At 36.6% G+C, this 17,614-nt stretch overlaps 2 protein-coding genes across 9 annotated transcripts; both read right to left on the bottom strand.

Annotated features, from left to right (window-relative positions):
• Positions 1-6,460: 6,460 nt before the first annotated feature.
• Positions 6,461-8,679, bottom strand: LOC108347809 (pentatricopeptide repeat-containing protein At3g62470, mitochondrial-like). The gene has a single exon (XM_052870988.1). It carries the CDS (start codon positions 8,608-8,610, stop codon positions 6,691-6,693), a length of 1,920 nt encoding a protein of 639 aa, XP_052726948.1. The 5' UTR covers positions 8,611-8,679; the 3' UTR covers positions 6,461-6,690.
• Positions 8,680-10,965: 2,286 nt separating this feature from the next.
• LOC108347831 (putative pentatricopeptide repeat-containing protein At5g43820) lies at positions 10,966-15,112 on the bottom strand. Of its 8 annotated transcripts, XM_017587270.2 has the most exons (6): positions 13,254-15,112; positions 13,102-13,174; positions 12,783-12,929; positions 12,561-12,645; positions 12,409-12,481; positions 10,966-11,441 (listed from the first exon to the last, which is right to left on the bottom strand). In XM_017587270.2, exon 1 carries the CDS (start codon positions 14,991-14,993, stop codon positions 13,347-13,349), a length of 1,647 nt encoding a protein of 548 aa, XP_017442759.1. In that variant the 5' UTR covers positions 14,994-15,112; the 3' UTR covers positions 10,966-11,441; positions 12,409-12,481; positions 12,561-12,645; positions 12,783-12,929; positions 13,102-13,174; positions 13,254-13,346. The 8 variants fall into 8 exon arrangements, with proteins under 8 accessions (XP_017442759.1, XP_017442755.1, XP_052726914.1 ...); XM_017587266.2 differs by having other exon boundaries at positions 13,102-15,112; XM_052870954.1 differs by lacking the exon at positions 12,783-12,929 and having other exon boundaries at positions 10,967-11,259; positions 11,346-11,441; positions 13,102-15,112.
• Positions 15,113-17,614: the final 2,502 nt, after the last annotated feature.

Below are 17,614 nucleotides of genomic sequence, written 5' to 3'. Positions count from 1 at the left end.
GATTTGCTGGAGAATGCCCACATAGACATTTGGAGGAGTTCCACAACATGTGTTCTTCAATGAAGCCTCCACATGTCCCTCTTGATCACATTTTCTTGAGGGCATTTCCGCACTCATTACATGGAGCAGCTAAGGATTGGCAAGATTCTCTTCCTCTAGGATCCGTTACCAATTGGGGATATCTTGAGCATCAATTTCTGAGCAAATTCTCCCCTGAGCAGTATGGATACATCAACGATCCTGAGTGGAATGATCTTAACAACGAATGGTACAATACCCCACAAGATCATTATCTAGAACCACCATTCGAGAGTACTTTTATGCTTCCACCAGTCCAGCAATATGAGAGTCAGCAATATGATGCTCCTGCCCAAATAACTCCTCAGCCTTCTACTTCTGAACCTACAATGAAGGAGTTACTGGAGCAGATAACCATGAAGAGCATTCAGTTCGAGCAAATCAAGCAGGAAACTCAAGCTGCCATGAAGAATCTGAGCGATCAGGTCGGGCAGATGGCCACTCTTGCATCTGAGGAGAATGCTGAATATTTTGAGGACCAGGCAAGAATAAGCAGTAGTTTTGAACCAGGTAGACCACCTTCATCTTCCCACACTCTATCAATCTTCAAGGAAGTGGAGGTAAGCATACCACAAATTGATTATTCTGTTAATTGTACTGTTGATTGGTATGCTGATAATTGTATTGTTGCTGAGCATGTTTTTAATTCTCCCTCTGAACATGAATCTGAGTCTGTGTTTGGTAATGCATGTAATTTTGAAATTGATTCATGTTCTGAGGATATATCTGAGGTTCAGCCTATTACATTGGGATTGGGTGTTATACCCCTGCATGAAATTTCTGTAGTGCCACATTGCACTAACCATGTTGTAGGAGGTACGTATAAACTTGATGAGCAGACACCCACAATTGAAGACAAAGGTGCGAGCACCCAGAACTGTTTCAACAACAACAGACACCTGCTGAACCGGCTCATCAACAATTTCTGCTTTGATCCAGCTGTGGAAAACATTTCACTACTAGATCAGATTTGGAGGATGAAGCAGTTCGTCCTCAAAACGTCCAGGCTGGAATCTAAGTTGGAAGACATCTCCCTGATGATCCAAAATTGGCAGCTTCCACCATAACCTACGGGAGTTTGCATTTTCTTTCTCTCCCTTTTTCCTTACTTTATTGCATTTGTCCATAATATGTTTCCTGTTTTGATTGCTGATGACATGCCTAGAACACATTGAGGACAATGTGTAGTTTAAGTGTGGTCTATTGGGAGAGATTCTGAATTTTTCTTTGTTTTGTGTCTTTTGTGTGTTAATTTTTTTGTTTTTGAGTGTTAAATTTTTTCTGTTTTAAGTTGTTTTTATCGAGTTTTGTGTGAAATAAATTTTACATTTTTCTCTTGATTTCTGGATTTTGTCTAAGTTGTAGATTTTTCCTTCACTTCATTGATACTTAGTTTGAAATCCTTGCTTTTCTCTGCTTGGAAGATGATTATAAATGTTTAAGAGGTTGATTTGATTGTGACAAACACCCTGTGTGAGATTTGAGCCACTTAATTTTCTTTCTTGTGTGTGACATGTATCTTGATTGCTTGCACATATGCCTTGGCTTGATTCTTTCTGATATACTTTGATTTATATGCATGTTTTAGAAATGATAAAGGCATTTTATTTCTTGAGCCTCTTTAGCCAAATAAGCCTACCTTGTTATTATCCTTTGATAACCCTTTTGAGCCTATACTTTCCCTATTTCTTTGTTTTGAAGCTCATTCACTGACCCTAAGTGAAAAACCATGATTACCTTAACCTTAGGGAATTCTAGAGCTTTAGAAGTGTTTTGTGAACAAGTGTGGTCTCCTTGGGGATTCTGATAAATTGGCTAGTTGGTTCCTCATCATGTTTTGAAATGATGATTTATATCCTGTTATGTGATAAAGAGAGAAAAAAAAAAGAGACAGGATGAAAAAGTGATGATGAGAAAAAGAAAAAAAAATTGAAATTTTTTGTGAATAATGGAGTCGAGAAGAGGATCGAATTAGAGGTTTGAACGTAATTTCATTGTATTTCCATTTTTTCCCAGTGCTGCTCTAATTCTTCTGAGATCTAGCTACTTATCCATATTTTATCCTCCCCTGTCCTTGGCCCCATTTCACCCATAAAAGACCTTTTGATCTGAACGTGCATATGTTTTAAGTGTTGATATTAGAAGATTGCCAAGTCTACTTGTGTTTGCTTTCTTGAGTGCATTGAGTTGAAATGTTTACCCTAGACACTTGAGAGAAACACTGTAGTGCATCTGTGAGGTTTTGTTATTTTTAAATCACCTCTTAAGCTGATTAATTATTTGCCATACTTTGAATTGCTTGGATGATTTCTATGAGTATCTGCTTTTCTTGACTATGTGTTGGATATTATCTACTTCTTTTATCTGTCCAGAATTCTTGAGAATTGTGTAAATTCTGTTTATTTCTCTTGTGAGTCTTTGTTTTCTGTATGCTGCATTTGTGTCAGTCCTTTGATGTCCTTTGAACTATTCCCTGATTTTAGTCTTGATTTTGCCCAGGAGTGCAAAAGATTAAGTGTGGTCTATTTTGATGAGTCCATATTTTCTACACTTCACTTAGTTTATTGTGCTAGAATTAATCGGGGAATTATGCTTAATTGTCCAGTATTTTCCCGTTTTCACTAATTGTGTTAAATTTGATCAGAAATTCTTATTTTAACTAATTTGAATTATCTGAGCTAATTATTTTACAGGGAAAATTTGGAAATACAATTTGGGACATTTGAAGGTTAAATGAGAAATGACAATTGAGCTCAATACCTCCCAACACTCAAGGATTCAACACACATACATCTCACTGTTTTAGAGCTTTCATGTTGATAAAAATGAAGTATGAATTTTACAATGGAGGGACCACCTTTGTTCGGAAGCTCACGGTCATGGAGAGAATAATGCAAGCACATTTCTTTTGTTGTCATTTTGGTTTCTAAGAGAAACAAGAAGCAATCTCACGGCAATAGCTAGCACAAAGGCACACCAATTGAAATGATGGAGAGGGACCACCTTGCATTCAGCCCACGGTTCTCAAATAATTGGAAGATAACAAATTGTAATTTTTATTATGGAGGAAGGCCACGTGAATTGCAAACTCACGGCACACACAAAGGAATTTTCCTTCTCCTTGCAAGTGTGGGAGCCGCCACTTCTCATTAGAAAAACATGACAAGGGAATGAAAGAAAGGGACCACATATAAGCAAAAGTTTTCACGTTTTTGGAAGACCATGCCCATGGACAATTCATATGAAGCATTCAGCAAATACACAATGCAAAAGTGGAAGCAAAGAAGGGGCCACCACATTTCAAGAAGCAAATCACGTCCACATGCAAAGGAACACATGGCCCCCTCTTCTTTGTCATTGAATAAAATTTTCCAATGCAAGGCTACCATTTCACGGCAAGTTGGCTTAGTGCAGATTTCTTTTGCTCTTCCACTCCACACAAACCTCACGGTTTTCAGCTTGGTGTAGAATTTTTCACATGCTTGTCCACATAAAGTTCACGGACCTATCCAACAAAACAACAACAAGAACTTCATGTCTAGCTGGGAGAAAGGTAGAGAAGGAAGCTACAGCTGCCATGACTTGGAAAAGAGGGTGTCTCGGTCCAGCATAACATCCAGCTAGAAGAAGAAGCCGTGAGCAAGGTGCTGGAAAATGGAAGCAAAGGCAACAACACCAGCAGCACTTGAAGAGTTACGTTCCAGCACATGTCCAGGGAGAAGAGTGGATTCTTGGAATGAAGAAGGGAGTTCTCGGCAAAGAGCTGAAATAGCCACGGTCCAGCAAGCTCACGGTCCAGCTGGGAAGAGAGGTGAAGATCACAAATTGGTCCAGCTGAGGAAGGAGCACACGTTACGGAGCTGTGGGAATGGTGCACGGTTGAGCTGGGAGATTAATTGGTTGGAAGAAAAGCACACAGAGATGGAGGCAGCCACCTGCATCTGGAAGTGGTATTCTCGGCTAGCATGGAATTGAAGAAGAAGACAAGAATTGGAGGGGCCCTCACCTCCTTTATTCACCTTCAAAACTCAGAATTTATGGAAGAAAGCCTTTTAAGAGAGACAAAACCAAACGCAAAACCGGGCTGGAATATTGACTGAAACATGGCTGAAACTAAGGAGGGATATACGGGAGTATGTCCATATTTCTGATATAAAAAGGAGCCAACACTAGAGAGAAGAGGCAGTTAGTTTTAGGAAGAGCAACCACGGACGTTTTGATTCGGAGTGTTTATTTTTCTTCCTCCCCTGTTGGGGAGGTTTGGGTTTATGTGTTTCAATTTTCTAGTTTCAATGTATTGGAATTTCATTGATGTTAATTGCAATTTCCATTTTGTCAGTTTTCAATTTACGGTTTCAAAACTTTATTCAATTGTTTCTCAATTTTTATTTTCTGCACTGTTAAATTCTGCCATTGCCTTTTACCGGTCATTTTATTTTCAAACGTTTTATATTTTTACCGTCGCTTGGTTTTACTACTTTGAAATTTATTTCAGTATTTTTAATTTTTGTTTTATTTAATTTCCAATTTTAATTTACTTTATTTTCTGCATCAAAAACATCCACAAAAACACCCCCCTTTCGTGTTTAATCTGAGACTGAATCACAAATTGGTCCTTGAGAGACGACCTAGGAGTCACTTCCTAGTAACTATACTGCATTCTTTTAATGCACATCAAATTTGACGGGCCGCGACACCCGTATCAATGAGTCAGCTCGGGAGCCCGACTTCATTAAAAAAAAATTCAAACTCGTTCCCCGACACTTAATATTAACACTACCTGACAGTCCATTCTAATATAACTCGACCAAGGTCTGAAGCAACTCGTCCAAGGTTTGACATAGTTCAGCCAAAGTCTGATGTAGCTTGGTTGAGGTCTGATACAACTCGGGTTGTCTTTGAAAGTCTAATATCATATGGAAATAGACTGAATTATTTTTATTTTTTATTTACATGAAAACAAGTTGATGACGAACTTCCAAGCTTATTTTAGGCTGAAACTAGCTTTTGTTTGGGCGGTTTCAGATCTTGACCGAGCTATATTAGACCTTGGATGAGCTATATCATACCTTGGCTGAGCTATATCATACCTTGACTGAACTATATCAGACTTTGGTCGAGTTGTATCAAACCTTGGTTGGATTGTTGGCTATTTTAATATGAAGTGTCGCAATATGGGTTCAAACTTTTTTTTAATGAAGCCGATCTGTCAGGCTGGTCAGATTGACCTGTGGGGCTGGCCTGCCAAATTGTCAATAATCAATTACAAGTACACAATAATCGATTATCAACTATTACCAACTCTATGTTTGAAATTGGAAGTCTTCTTGTCCCAAAACAAGTTTCTATTATATCATATTGAAGTAGTTGAAGAGATTAACAACATTCATTTTCAAAGCTCTCAAAACAAAAATTGTGCAAAAGTTGTGTGGGGAAACGCACAACTTTGCCATTCAAAATCATGTGAAATTGCATGACTTGTCTATTCTCGTAATTTTTTTCAAATTTATCTATTTCCATAATACTGCACCAAATTTTCCTAAATACATTAAAAAGAAAACCTATATTATGCTACATTTGATTATATTATTTCAAAACTACTTTTCAATTAACTAAGAATTTATGTTAAATTAATAATATTAAAAATTAAATTTCAATAAAAAACATTTCAGAAAAGAAAATTAAATGTGATTTGTAAAATTAAGCTATACTGATTACTTTTTAGTTACCACACAAAGATTAGATATTCTTTTATGAATCTCGATTATTTTATTGCTATATCTGTTTTTAAAACATTTTCATTAAATTTTTTATAATTTATAAAAAATACATGAAATGTTTGAGAACATACTATAATTAAAACATTTTTTTTGTCAGCAAATAAGAGGATTAATAGAAAAATATTGTAAAAGATATATAATTATTCTGTAAACTTTATCCTCTACAATATTTTTAGCGTGCTCATAATCTAATAAATTCAAACTCATCCATGTTTCGGTTTCTAAATGATAATCAGATCACCATCCCAGAGTTCGGGTTATCGATGTTAGAATCCCATTTACCAATTTTGTATAGATTACATTTAACCAAGAAAGTAAAGGAAGTTCTTCCTTATTATATCTAATCACAGACTAATCTTTTAACGCCAAATCCCTTGCTAACACGGATTACTCGTATAAATACACAGAATAGAACAATAATTTAGGGAAGAGATCCAATCAACTCGTATTTTCATTGAATAAAAAGTACAACAAAAAGAGCTTATGCAAACATCTGCTGTTGTTGGCTCCAGTATTACTATAAAGCAAGCTATACATTTTCTATATTCAGAAATATCAATTTTGTTGATTACTGCAATGTAAAACAGCATATAGACAATGACTTCAACGAGAATTAGCAGGATTGCATTTAAAATAACACATGCCATTGTACAACACAACCAGCAGCAATATACAAAAATAAAGAGCTCGGATTTACCTTTTTTGAGGGGGAGGGGAAGAAAAGAATATCAGACAATAACTAGAATTCAAAGAAGATTGGTAGCTCAGTGATGCTATGTCCTTGGACAAAAGAGGTCCTTGGTCCTTGGTCACATTAAATTCAATAAGGCAATCATATAAACTGACTAGCAGATTTTGTAGGCTCTCTTCTCTTGGCGTTATTCTTCATCATGTCAACCCAACTAGCTAATATATTAGACACTTCAAACTTACCAACAAAATTCATCTTTCTAGCTAACTCCTCAAGGATGACAGTATTCCCAGTTTTAGAAATATCAGAAGCAAACTTGTTATAGTCAAGTTGAGGAGCTTTCATCCCCTTCTCTAACATTTCCTCTAAATACCTACATGCATCACTAGACCTGTCCTGTCTTATAAGCCCACCAATGAGTACAGCATAGGAATTATCATCAGGACAACACCCCTTCTGATGCATCTCATCCCAAATTACGTGACCCATTTCATAATTTTTTGTCATAAAATAGGACTTCATTATCATGTTGTAGGAGTGAACAGTTGGTTCAATGCCACTTTGAATCATTTTCTTGTATATTCTCACTGCATCATCTGGCATATGCTGGCTAGTCATCAATTTTATCAAAGCATTGTAGGTCCTCCCATCGGGTGAACAACCTCTTTCCCTCATTTCCTTCAGTAGATTGTATACCATATCCATTTTCTTCTGCCTCCCAAACCCAGTGATCAAGCACGTGTAAAGCGCAACATCAGGTTGGCACCCTCGATCTACCATTTCATCAAAATATTCTATAGCTTCTCTTGTCATCTTCTGCTTGCAGAAGTCCTGTATAATAATTGTATAACTCCGAACATTGGGTGAAGGACCTTTGGCCTTCATAATTTCAAATAACTTGATGGCATCAGACTTCTTCTTACACTTCAACAACCCCTCAAGCATAACATTGTGCGCAACAATATCCGGCTTAAATCCCCCATCAATCATCTCATTCCACACCCTCCCTGCTTCCAGCAAGTTTTTCAACCTGCACCAACCACTAAGAAGTATGGTGTAAGTTTGCAAGTTGGGTGTAAATCTATCTCTCAATTTCTCAAAAACAGCTTGCGCTTCTTTACCGAGTTTTGCAGTGCCAAGACTTTCAAGCAAGAAATTAAGCACATCAACACCCACTTTAAACCCATGCTTCTTCATCAGATCGAAGATCCCCACAGCCTTCTTCCTTTGCTTTGCTTCAGCAAAGGCTTTAATAGCAATGGAGAAAGTCTCCATTGTCAAAAGACCCTTCTCACCCATTTCCTCAAGCAATGCCACCATTGTCTCAAACTGTCTAGTCCTCCCAAGAACACTCATCATGCAGTTATAAGTTCCGGAATCATGAGCAAACCCAGGCCTCTTCCCCGCCCAACAAAAGAACCGAAAAGCCGGCTTCCTAGCATGCTTAAACCTTTGCAGCACCTCCACAACCAAATCATGCGACAATTGAACCCCGCATTCATCAAGAACCGCCTCCATGTTCCTATCTAACGCAAACAATTCGTCAATCACCTTGCATACCCTATGAACCTCATCAAGATCTACACAAGATTCACCACTGACACCTCTATCATCACAATCTTCCTCAAGCCCAGAATCAGCATCACTAGCAAATGTCCTACTATTGTTCAAAAACTGAAACTTTTCATGATGAAAAGGGGAAAGGGGTAAGGCGGAAAAAGAGCCCAGACGGGGAATCAGCAGCTTTTTTTGAAAAGCAAGGAGTGGAGAGGGGTGTGGCAAAAGAAGTGAAATTTGACAACGAGAATGATGGAAAGCGCAATTAGGAGAAGCACGAAGCAAACGAGACAAGGGCAGAGAGCTACCACAAGGTAAGCGCACTTGCTCTCCTCCTCTTTGCGGTAGTCGTCTCCGATGGAAAGAGCGAAGCTCGGTGGCGGAGAAGACACAGCACCGGCCATGTTGACGTGGCAGTGGAGAATACGTGTGGTGTCGCAGGAAGAATGTCAAAGGTAGAATGTTGGAAGAGGTTCTTGTTGTGTGGCCAAGAGAGAGAGTCATCGAGGTGCCATTCACATCACAGGCAGTAGAATTAGTAAGGAAAAAGAGTAGCGACTGAAGTTAGGTGTTTCGATGGAAAAACTTATGGGTTTGATAAAAAAAAAAACTAAGAACAAAAAATAGCGATTTTTGTAAAAGAAATATTCTAATTGAAACTTGAAGTTAAAATCTGTAATAATTATATATAAAAAAATTACACTTATATAAAATGTCCACTTAAATTATCTTAAACAACAGCTACCAATAGTAAAATTTGTTTTAAAAAGTAAATACTAACAAATTCAAAATTTATTAGAGAATATTAATTATATTTATAATATCAATATGAATTGTTAATTTATTAAAATAATACTTCTTTGAAACATATAATAATAAGATAATAAATAATAATTAACAATTGATTGATAGGTTTATAATTTTCAGTTCTCAAATATGAATTGTTAATTTATTAAAATAATACTTCTTTGAAACATATAATAATAAGATAATAAATAATAATTAACAATTGATTGATAGGTTTATAATTTTGAGTTGTCCACTATGATGGTATCCGTTTATTAGTTATGTAACTTTATTAAATATGTTTGAAGTTGTTTTATAAGTAAAGTTATCTATATATTTCAAGTAAAAACAATTGAAAAGCTTGGTTAAATTGATCAAGAGTATACTCTTATAAAAACTAATATGCATAATTATATAGACTTTTTGGACAAACATACGACTTTTTAAGTGAGAATGTATAATTTGAAGTTAGAGAGCTCCAACTTTTTGATTTGTTGGACGAGTCATTCTTTGTTGGACGAGCTTATCAAAAGCAATCCTAAAGAGTATACCCGTGAGCGAGACAAAGTTTAGTTGGACGAGTCTGAAATCACTAAAAAACCAAGAGTAAGATGTGTACTTGCCATGTTGAGCAAAAGAGTCTCGTTAGACAAATTTTTAAAGAATTTATTCTCAGTACTCTCTCGTTGGGCAAACATGTATGTCGTTAAGTGAAAAAGTTTTAAGCAAAGTCAAAGAACATTAGGGTAGCCTTCTCACTGGGCTGTGGTCACTAGACAAAGAGAACATTAAGGTAACATTCTCACTAGGTTGTGGTCACTGGACAAGCATTATGGTTTCTAGGCTAGTCTCCTTTTAGGGAACACTGGCTGAGCGAGACATGACTTCACTAATCGAGAATTAACTTATCTGAAATGATATAAATTTTTGAAATCTAGTAGTTTTTGTCATGATTGATATGAATTGAATGGAATAAGTAGTGATGATTTCTAGGGTGGTAATACTAGCATGGTTGTATCATGTGTAGTGTATTGAGACTAAAATGAGATCATCCTGACTCTACAAATAATTGGATTCACCTAAGAGAAAATAACCAATGGTGAGAGTCGATGGAAGTTTATACCTAGAGTGTCGATAGTAGTCAAGCTCATGAGACATAAAATTTATCATGTCATGCTCTATGGATCATGGAGCAACTTGAACATGTTATAGTTATAGCTTCTAAGAAACAAAAGTGATTAAGCAATGACAGGTGCATGGTCTCAGAGTGCTAATTAATACATTAGTCTTTCAGAGATGTATGTGGTTCTTGATATATGAATAGGATACAAAAGCCTTATGTTTATATGTAAATTGTATGATTTGTAAAAACTACGTAGTTAGTTTATGAATTGCTAGTATATTTTTTTATTTTATTTAAAACTTATAAGTTTTAAATTAACTCTAATTATATGCTTATGATTGTATACTTCACACGAGCAGAAGATAATGTGAGTTATCGAGAAGAGCATATTTGAGGTTGGCCATGAAAATTGCATGTATGGATAATTTAATATAGATAAAGATAGTCGTGTAATGCATTATTTTACTACTTTCTTTTCTTTTAAAATACTACTTGATACCTTTGGAGGTTTATACATTATGTTATAAACTATATACTATACTTGTATACTTTATATAATTACCTCTTAATTGTAGTTTTGGATGTCAAAATTGGGTCGTTGAAATTTATATCATAATTTTAATTGTATTAAATAATTCATTTCTAAAAAGAAAATAAAGTTGAAATTATATATTTCACTATACAATGTTTAATATCTTTTGTAAGAAAACAAATTATTGGCTTTTTTTCATAAAGAAAATGTTTAATAATTTTATAATTACAAAAAACTGTAAAATCTAATTCAAATCAAGCTAAAAAAATAATGATTTCATTTCAGTCAAATTTTAAATTAAATTAAAATTAAATAATATTCGAATTTTATATTTGGTTGGGATGATTATTGATAAAAAATGAAACCACCTACGTCCTTCTAATTATTGGAATTTTAGTGGTTAAAAGTCGTTTTAAAAAATGAAATAAAATTAACTTCTCAAAAAATTGTTACATAATCAGCCGTGTATCTGGGGCAGCATCTGTTGTGAACAAAATTGGTGGGTTTAAATTAAATGCCTCATCTACCCTCTCTTATAAAAAGCAATCACATTTCCCCAAAATTTATTCTTAGTGACTAAACACTTCTTCAATCAAAAATTGATGAACAACCAAACCCAAATGGGAATATAGAAATACCCGATTGAACAACATGGATTCTGGATTTTCAATATAGTCCTTGAATGCTTTTAGCCATTCCGCACCAATTGCACCTGAACAGAACAAGTGTATTGTTGACATGCTTTACCACAAAATTAGCTTAATTTTGAGTTTAAAAAAAACATCATTGAATGATTACAATCTATAACACGATGATCACAGCTGAGGGTCACAGACATGAAAGAACCAAACTTGAATTCTTCAGAACCTGTTCCCGGAATGACCCTCCTCTCAGCTGCTCATGTAGTCAGCGACACACGAAGATAATCATTAAGAGAAAAGAGATTGCAGTTGATATAAGAAAAAAATCAAAAACAGTTGATATAAGATATAAAACTCAGTTTCTTGTACTGTTTTTACAATGCTGGTAATGAGGTTTGAATTTGTGACGACATACTATGCATAACTAAGTTAATATCTCGTACACAACCGATTTAAGCTGAAAGAGCTCTTTTAGTGATTTGTGAGACAAGGATTTTGGACCACAATTGCAAGTCAGATAGCTGAACCCTCCCCTTGAAGGTTGAGCCATGTAACAACATTTCGCTAGAATCCATTTCACTGTACTGCATTCTGCATTTTCACAACTGATAATTATTGTGTACACTTAATTTTTATTCAATCAACACCAATTACCTTCCTTTTCTTCATTTATTGTTGAGTTAGTACCATTTTGTTATAATTTTATTCTAGTTTGTAGTTAGTTATAAATAAGATTTTATGAAAATATTTACTTGTGTGACTTTTGCAGACTATTTATTATAATAAAGATAAGAAAGGAATGGAAGGTATGTAACTAGATGCAATACATAACTTTAGTTGAAACACACAGGTGGAAGACAGAAAAATAATTTACATTGAATCCAAGGCAAGCAAAACACCCAACATCTTTCATATTCTGCATAATCTGTTTAATAAAGTTAGTAGGAATTTGGTTCTGTTTTACTATGATCGTAATGTAGCCAAAGAGACACAATAGGGGTCCCTTTTACAAAAATTGGTCCATTTAACTCAACACTTAGACATTTATTTCTAAGCTAACAAAAAATAAGAGAAAAGTCATTTAATATGATTTTAACTGTCATAAAGCATTCCACAAGTATTATTTATTAGATAAGATAATGACATTCCCTACTTTTTAAGCACCAAATAAGCAACCAAGAAGACAAGAAGAGATATAATGTCAGACAAAAATCTAATACCTTGATTACAAGGTCAACTGATATGCGGGAGCCACCAGAGGCTTCTTGCAATGAATTGAGTTTGCACCGCAAACTGTAGACAAAGTGTTCCAATTATCAGAAGTAATATGTATGGCAGGTAAATCTTTCAAATATTGCTTATGGGGAATTACCTCATGAGTTCATCAACACATGCATCCACTGATAAATAGTAATGAGGAATAGTTTGCTTTGATAATAACAGCCGTGAAGCTGGACCTGTAAAAATACATAGTTTTATTTAAAAACATCACTAATGCTTACGCAACACAACATATATTATGATCAGAACTTACATAGAAGTGAACACATAGAAGGAGAAAATAAAATATGCAAGTAGTTATGAGAAAAAGTACCAAGAAGCCGTATGAAACTATGTTCACAACAAAATTAGAACATCATTTGACATGGTCCAAAAACTGGTCTTTGATTTACACTTGAAGCAGAAATATCATCTAATAAAATTTCAGGATTTCTTCAGGGTGCGGAAACTTGACTAGAAGCTACATCAGAAGCTAAAAAGGGTTATAATCAATTTAATCAGCCACACATGCTAAGATATCCTAGAGCAAGCAAGACAAAGTGAGGCATTATCTAGCATAACAATGAAGTGTTTCAACTATAATATGTACAGTATACAGACAAATTAATATACATAAAATGATAGAATTGTACCTAAGAAATCTTCAATATCAGCCTTCACAATGAGTCCTTCATTTCCTGTTCCTTTAATGATAGAGAGTGGTACCTACATCAGTGAGGGAAATAGATTATCTGTGTCTATTCTGAAAGACCTTCAACCGTATAATTTGTTATTGATAACTGACATTTTTCTCTTCAGCCAACTTCTAGCAAGAGGACTATAATACGCGATCTCCAGATGAGTTGGCACACTTGGTTTGGAAACCTTTGCCTCAGGTTCAAAAGTGCCAACCATTACCACGCCAATAATTTCTTGCGTTTTCAAGTGAACGGGCATGTTTGATCTTCAGAAACAGCTTGTAAGCCATCTCTGTTTTCTTTGTAGCAAGCAGCCTGTTGCTTAGTTTACTAAATACTAGCCTCCTTGGGCAAAACCTTTTGCCCAAAGCCTCCTCCATAACAAGAACAGCATTTTCCAGTTGTCCAACGTTGCAAAGACCACTGATGATATACTCATAAACTTCCAAATCTGAACTGTACCCACATTCTTGCATCTCCTCCCATATGCTCAACAATGTTCCACATTTTCCTACGTCAGAAAGCCGCATAAGCAGTATCTTATAAGCTTCCATTGATATCACACACCCTGATTTTCTTGCCTTCTTGTATATCACCAAAGCAGCATAAGGTGGACCATAGCTGCACAATCGTTTGATAAAGGTTGATATGGTCCCAATAGACGGCACCACACCTCGCTTCAACATCTCATCGAACATCTGAAGCGCATCAGCCACTTTCCTCACTCTGAGAAACGCATTAATTATTCTATCAAACGTATCAAGATCAGGTTCACAGTTATCACTCAACATCCTATTATAATACTTCATGCACTCCTCAAAATCCCCAACAGACACAAAATTGAAAATCATTGCATTATAAGCAGCAGTATCTGGTTGGCAATTCTTCTCCTTCATACCACAAAAAACTTTAACAGCTTCATCCATTCTACCTACCCTCCCCAAGCTCTCCATAAGGAATCCAAACGTCCTACAATCGGGTGCAACCCCATCAGCCTCCATTTCCCTCATAATCCTCTCAACCTCACCCACCTTACCAATCTTAGACCACCCACCAACAACCACATTGTATGTACCAACATCAAAACACACCTTCCCCTTCACCGAATTCAACACAGAATTGGCAGCACCAACATGAGAACGATGACATAGACAAAACAAAAGCACGTTCAAAGCCTCGGTGTCACGCCGAACCCCAAGATCATCCATGCTCCCAAAGATCTGAATTGCCCTAGACACATAACCAGCCCTAACAAAACTATCAATAACAATAGACAACATCAACAAATCACCATCAATGCCACGTTTTCTCATGTCACACAACACACCCATCATAAACACAAAAAACTTTCTTCTTCCTAGTGCGTTAACAATCACATGGTAACTAGCAACATCATTGGGTACCCCTGGTTGTTTAATTGCCCAGTTGAAAAACCTAACCATAGATTCACCACTGAGGTTCCCATTGTTCAGTACTTTACCGAGAATGCTAATGTCCACGTCAGCACCAACATTGGACAAAGCAGTTTCGATTGCAGCCTTGCCCTTTAGCTTCTGGAGGAAGACTCCGCGCAGTTTGTCTTCGGCGGGTAAAAACGCGTCCACCGATTTCACGTCTGGTTGTGGCGGTTTGAGGGGTTTCGAAACGGGGTTTTGGGATTTGGAAGTGGGAATGGGAAAAAGGTGGGAAATTTGGTCGAGGACGAGGCGCTCGTCGATATGGGGAGGGTGGTGGGGAGAACAGGATGGCACATGGAGAGAGGAGAGTGGGGAACGACGCATGGAGAGATGAGGACGGTGGTGCTGCTTCGTGAAGCGCGCGAGGAAGAGGAAAGATCGAAATGACATTGGGGGCACTAGGATCACGACAGTAAATCGGACATCAGTGTCTGTGCCAATAGATTATGTAGAGAATACTCTTCGAAGTACCTTCTGTAAAAGGTTTAAGTGACGAATTTAATTACCACTGATCATTTTCTAACATGACAAGTTATACAATGTATACAGATAGAGTTGTCGAGTGAGCCATATGAAAGGATTTGGCCCTAACCCATGTGGGTTGGGGCTAAAATGACTCACAGGGCCAAACAAAATATTTTATTAAAAAAGTCTACAGGACTAAATACTCCAAAAACTCTATAGGATAAGGCTAGCCCATCAGCCTTCCTTTTTACTAAATTTTATATGCAGAAACAGAAAAAAAAAATTTCAAGGTAATCCAATAGTAAGTCTGTTCAAATAATGGGTATTACAGATTCATAAAATTTGAGCTTTAAATAATGGGTATTACAGATTCGGTAAGACCCTTAATAATTAGCAATGATAATTTCTGTCACATCACCATTAATGCACGCCACTTCCATACTCAGCCATTAAAACCCACTCACCAATCTAATTCACCACTCTGATCTGCACTGAAAAACGCACCACGTCACACGCTCAGGGCTTTAAAAGCGCACCAAACACTGCATGCACGCACGCCACATGTCACGAGAGAAGTTTCCAATTCAGAAGTGGGTGTGCAGGTGTCAGCAGAGGAGACGCTCGTCCGTGGGGCGTGGAAATTAACAAAACTTTGGTTTTTCGAAAATCTCTCTCACCTGCACGCACTCATCTTCTACCTCTGAACTCACCCCTTCATTTCTCTCCAACTTCTCTCTAAAACCTCCCAACTTCTCTCTACTATAACTCACCAAGCTTTTCTCCGATCATGTTTCAGCACCGTAGGAACGTTCGCTGAACCGAGAGCTACACATTGGACCGAACAGTTTCAAGAACTGAAATTGGTAAGTTCTCCTTCAGTAGCTCGTCCTTAGGTTTTCTGAAAACCAGGTTGTTGGCTGCATGCAAATGTGTAGTCTAAAGGATTCATTTTTTCTGTGGTTAGATTTGTTTTAAGAAGAGTCAAGAGGCATTGAGGGTAGAATACCGTTAGCTGGACGAACCAAAAATCTTGTGTTAGGACGTTTCCTTCATTGATCCGGGTAAGGGAAGCTTATATGTTTAATTTATACTTGTATGTTGTATGATCTGGTTTGCATGTATGAAAAGTATGATGAGTGAGCTGTTATGAACGATCACTGTTATGGAATATGATTTTGATTTGGTTGAACTGCATGTTGTTTTGATACGTATGAAAAATGGATTATTACTAATGAATGAGTTATTAATGTGATGAATTCCATAAAGTTTGTAAAGTAATATTGGATGTGAAGTTATAAAGTATGAATCATATGAAAAATGTTAAAGTTAAGATAGTTGAAAAATCTGGATATGATAATTCTCCCTATGATAAATTACGCTCGTCACCGTACGGTCTTATACCGTTCGTGTTTCCTGGAAATAACTTAGAATGAAATTCTTTCATTTGGAAAGAATTCTGTTCGAGAACGAGCGTCCCCATTTTAAATGTCTGAGCGTTCGGATTCAGCTCAGCTGTATATAAATACCTTAACTTTAAAATACGTAACGTTTGGTCTTATACCGAACGTTCGTTCTAAATAGCGCTCGGTTTTAAACCAAGCGTTCGTCTTAAATAGCGCTTGGTCTTATACCAAGCGTTCGCCCTAAAGAGCGCTCGGTCTTATACTAAGCGTTCGTCCTAAAGAGCGCTCGGTCTTATACTAAGCGTTCGTCATGATTGGTTTTCGGTCATTTACCTAGCGTTCGCTTTAATGTAGTGTTCGGTCTTAAACCGAACGCTCATCCTTATCTTTGATTCCTTAACGCAAGTAAATAGCGTTCGTCCAAAATACTTAGTAAATGAATATTGGCGCGTTCGGTCATTGACTGGCAATCGACCCCTTTTAAACAAAAGGTTCTCAATGTAGTTAAGTATTTTCTTGAGGTATCTTCGTCCAAGTTGAGTCAACCTGACCTCTTGGTATTTAAATTATTATGAAAATGGTCTTATTACTCTGGAGTCTTCCTGATTGTTATTGAGTTCTTCTAAATCTGGCTTTTTTTACGTTCGTCCTCTTCCTTCAGAAAGTTGAACGTTCGTCCTTTTAAGAAAGTGGAACATAGAATGAAAATGTTATGAATATGAAATATTAAGACGTGTGAACACTATATTACATGATTATACGATTATGGAAATTGAACGAGCGTTCCAGGGAGGAACGTCTCATATATGTTGGATATTAAATTGGTAAAGTATGACTGTGGCTATTGCTAATGCTGGCTTGGTCCATCCTGATATTCCGTGATACTCATCTTCAAGTAGAGGAGAGTAGTCATGTGTGGGAATGGCAGGAGGTTCTATTCCTTAGGGGTACTTTGGATAGAGTTAACCTCGAGTGGCAGCTGTTGAGTGTATCCCAATTACTACATCACTCGGGTGCAAGGACGCCTGTAGCTACACGGTTCATACAGTCCGGACGGTCGTCATATATATATATATATATATATATATATATATATATATAGATGCTATATGATGTTATATGTTAAACTATGTGTTTGTGTGG

The sequence above is a fragment of the Vigna angularis genome, chromosome 11, assembly GCF_016808095.1.
Source record: "Vigna angularis cultivar LongXiaoDou No.4 chromosome 11, ASM1680809v1, whole genome shotgun sequence".
NCBI lineage: Eukaryota > Viridiplantae > Streptophyta > Magnoliopsida > Fabales > Fabaceae > Vigna > Vigna angularis.
The sequence above is the reverse complement of the archived record's forward strand: the minus strand, read 5'-3'. Positions and strand labels throughout refer to the sequence as shown.